The sequence below is a fragment of the Penaeus monodon genome, chromosome 33 (assembly GCF_015228065.2).
Source record: "Penaeus monodon isolate SGIC_2016 chromosome 33, NSTDA_Pmon_1, whole genome shotgun sequence".
NCBI classification, from domain to species: Eukaryota; Metazoa; Arthropoda; class Malacostraca; order Decapoda; family Penaeidae; genus Penaeus; species Penaeus monodon.
Window position 1 is genome coordinate 25,524,308 of NC_051418.1, and position 721 is coordinate 25,525,028.

Sequence of the window (721 nt, forward strand, 5' to 3'; positions counted from 1 at the left end):
TACCCATGACGAAGGGCGCGGGTGACCAACGGAGAGCAACAGCAACGTTCACGTCCTCCAGGTCTGAAATGTCACTGGCCACTCGTCCCTGTGACTGACCCAGCCCGTGACCTGGAAAGGGAAGATGCGCAGATAAAGTGTTAAAGTAAATACAGGTAGATTGTATTTTTGTCTTTTGTGGTATGTGACTCTGCTAAAAGGATGTGGATTTTTTTTTTCGCGCGAGAAATTTGACAAAATGCTTATCTATGATAGGTGAGAGGAAAGAATTGTAAAATCGTGATGTGGAGTCAAAACGTACGGGATTTAGATTTCATTGTTGGCGTGTTTCATGCATTGTTCTCTCAAAAAATGATTTAGTTCTGTGCATTTTTTTACGAAGCAGTCTTTACAAATTAACAACTGACGCTCCTTTCACAAGCATTGATCAGAGTAATGTGCGATATGTGTCATTTCCCTAAAATTATCGTACATCTCTACCGCCACTGAATCCTACGTCCTTGAAAGTTTGAATATCGTACCGGAAGAGGAATGTTATCGTACGTAATGGAGTTTATGTCTGCAAGGGTAACTTCTGCATTTGTTTCTCGGGCATTGTTTGCTTATGCAAGTGTTTACCTTGAAAGATGGCTTTGTTGTTTTTGGAATTATAACCCACTGGAGCTAAATCCATTTGGCTGTTAGGTATATTCTGGTAAATATGATGAAAGCGAATCTAAAG

At 40.5% G+C, this 721-nt stretch overlaps 1 protein-coding gene across 1 annotated transcript in view; it reads right to left on the bottom strand.

Annotated features, from left to right (window-relative positions):
* The window catches only part of LOC119594317, a 78,990-nt gene that overhangs the window by 3,676 nt on the left and 74,593 nt on the right, over positions 1-721 (bottom strand). The window contains exon 4 of the mRNA XM_037943376.1: positions 4-111. Coding sequence (XP_037799304.1) covers positions 4-111 — 108 coding nt within the window. The remainder of the gene's footprint in view (positions 1-3; positions 112-721) is intronic.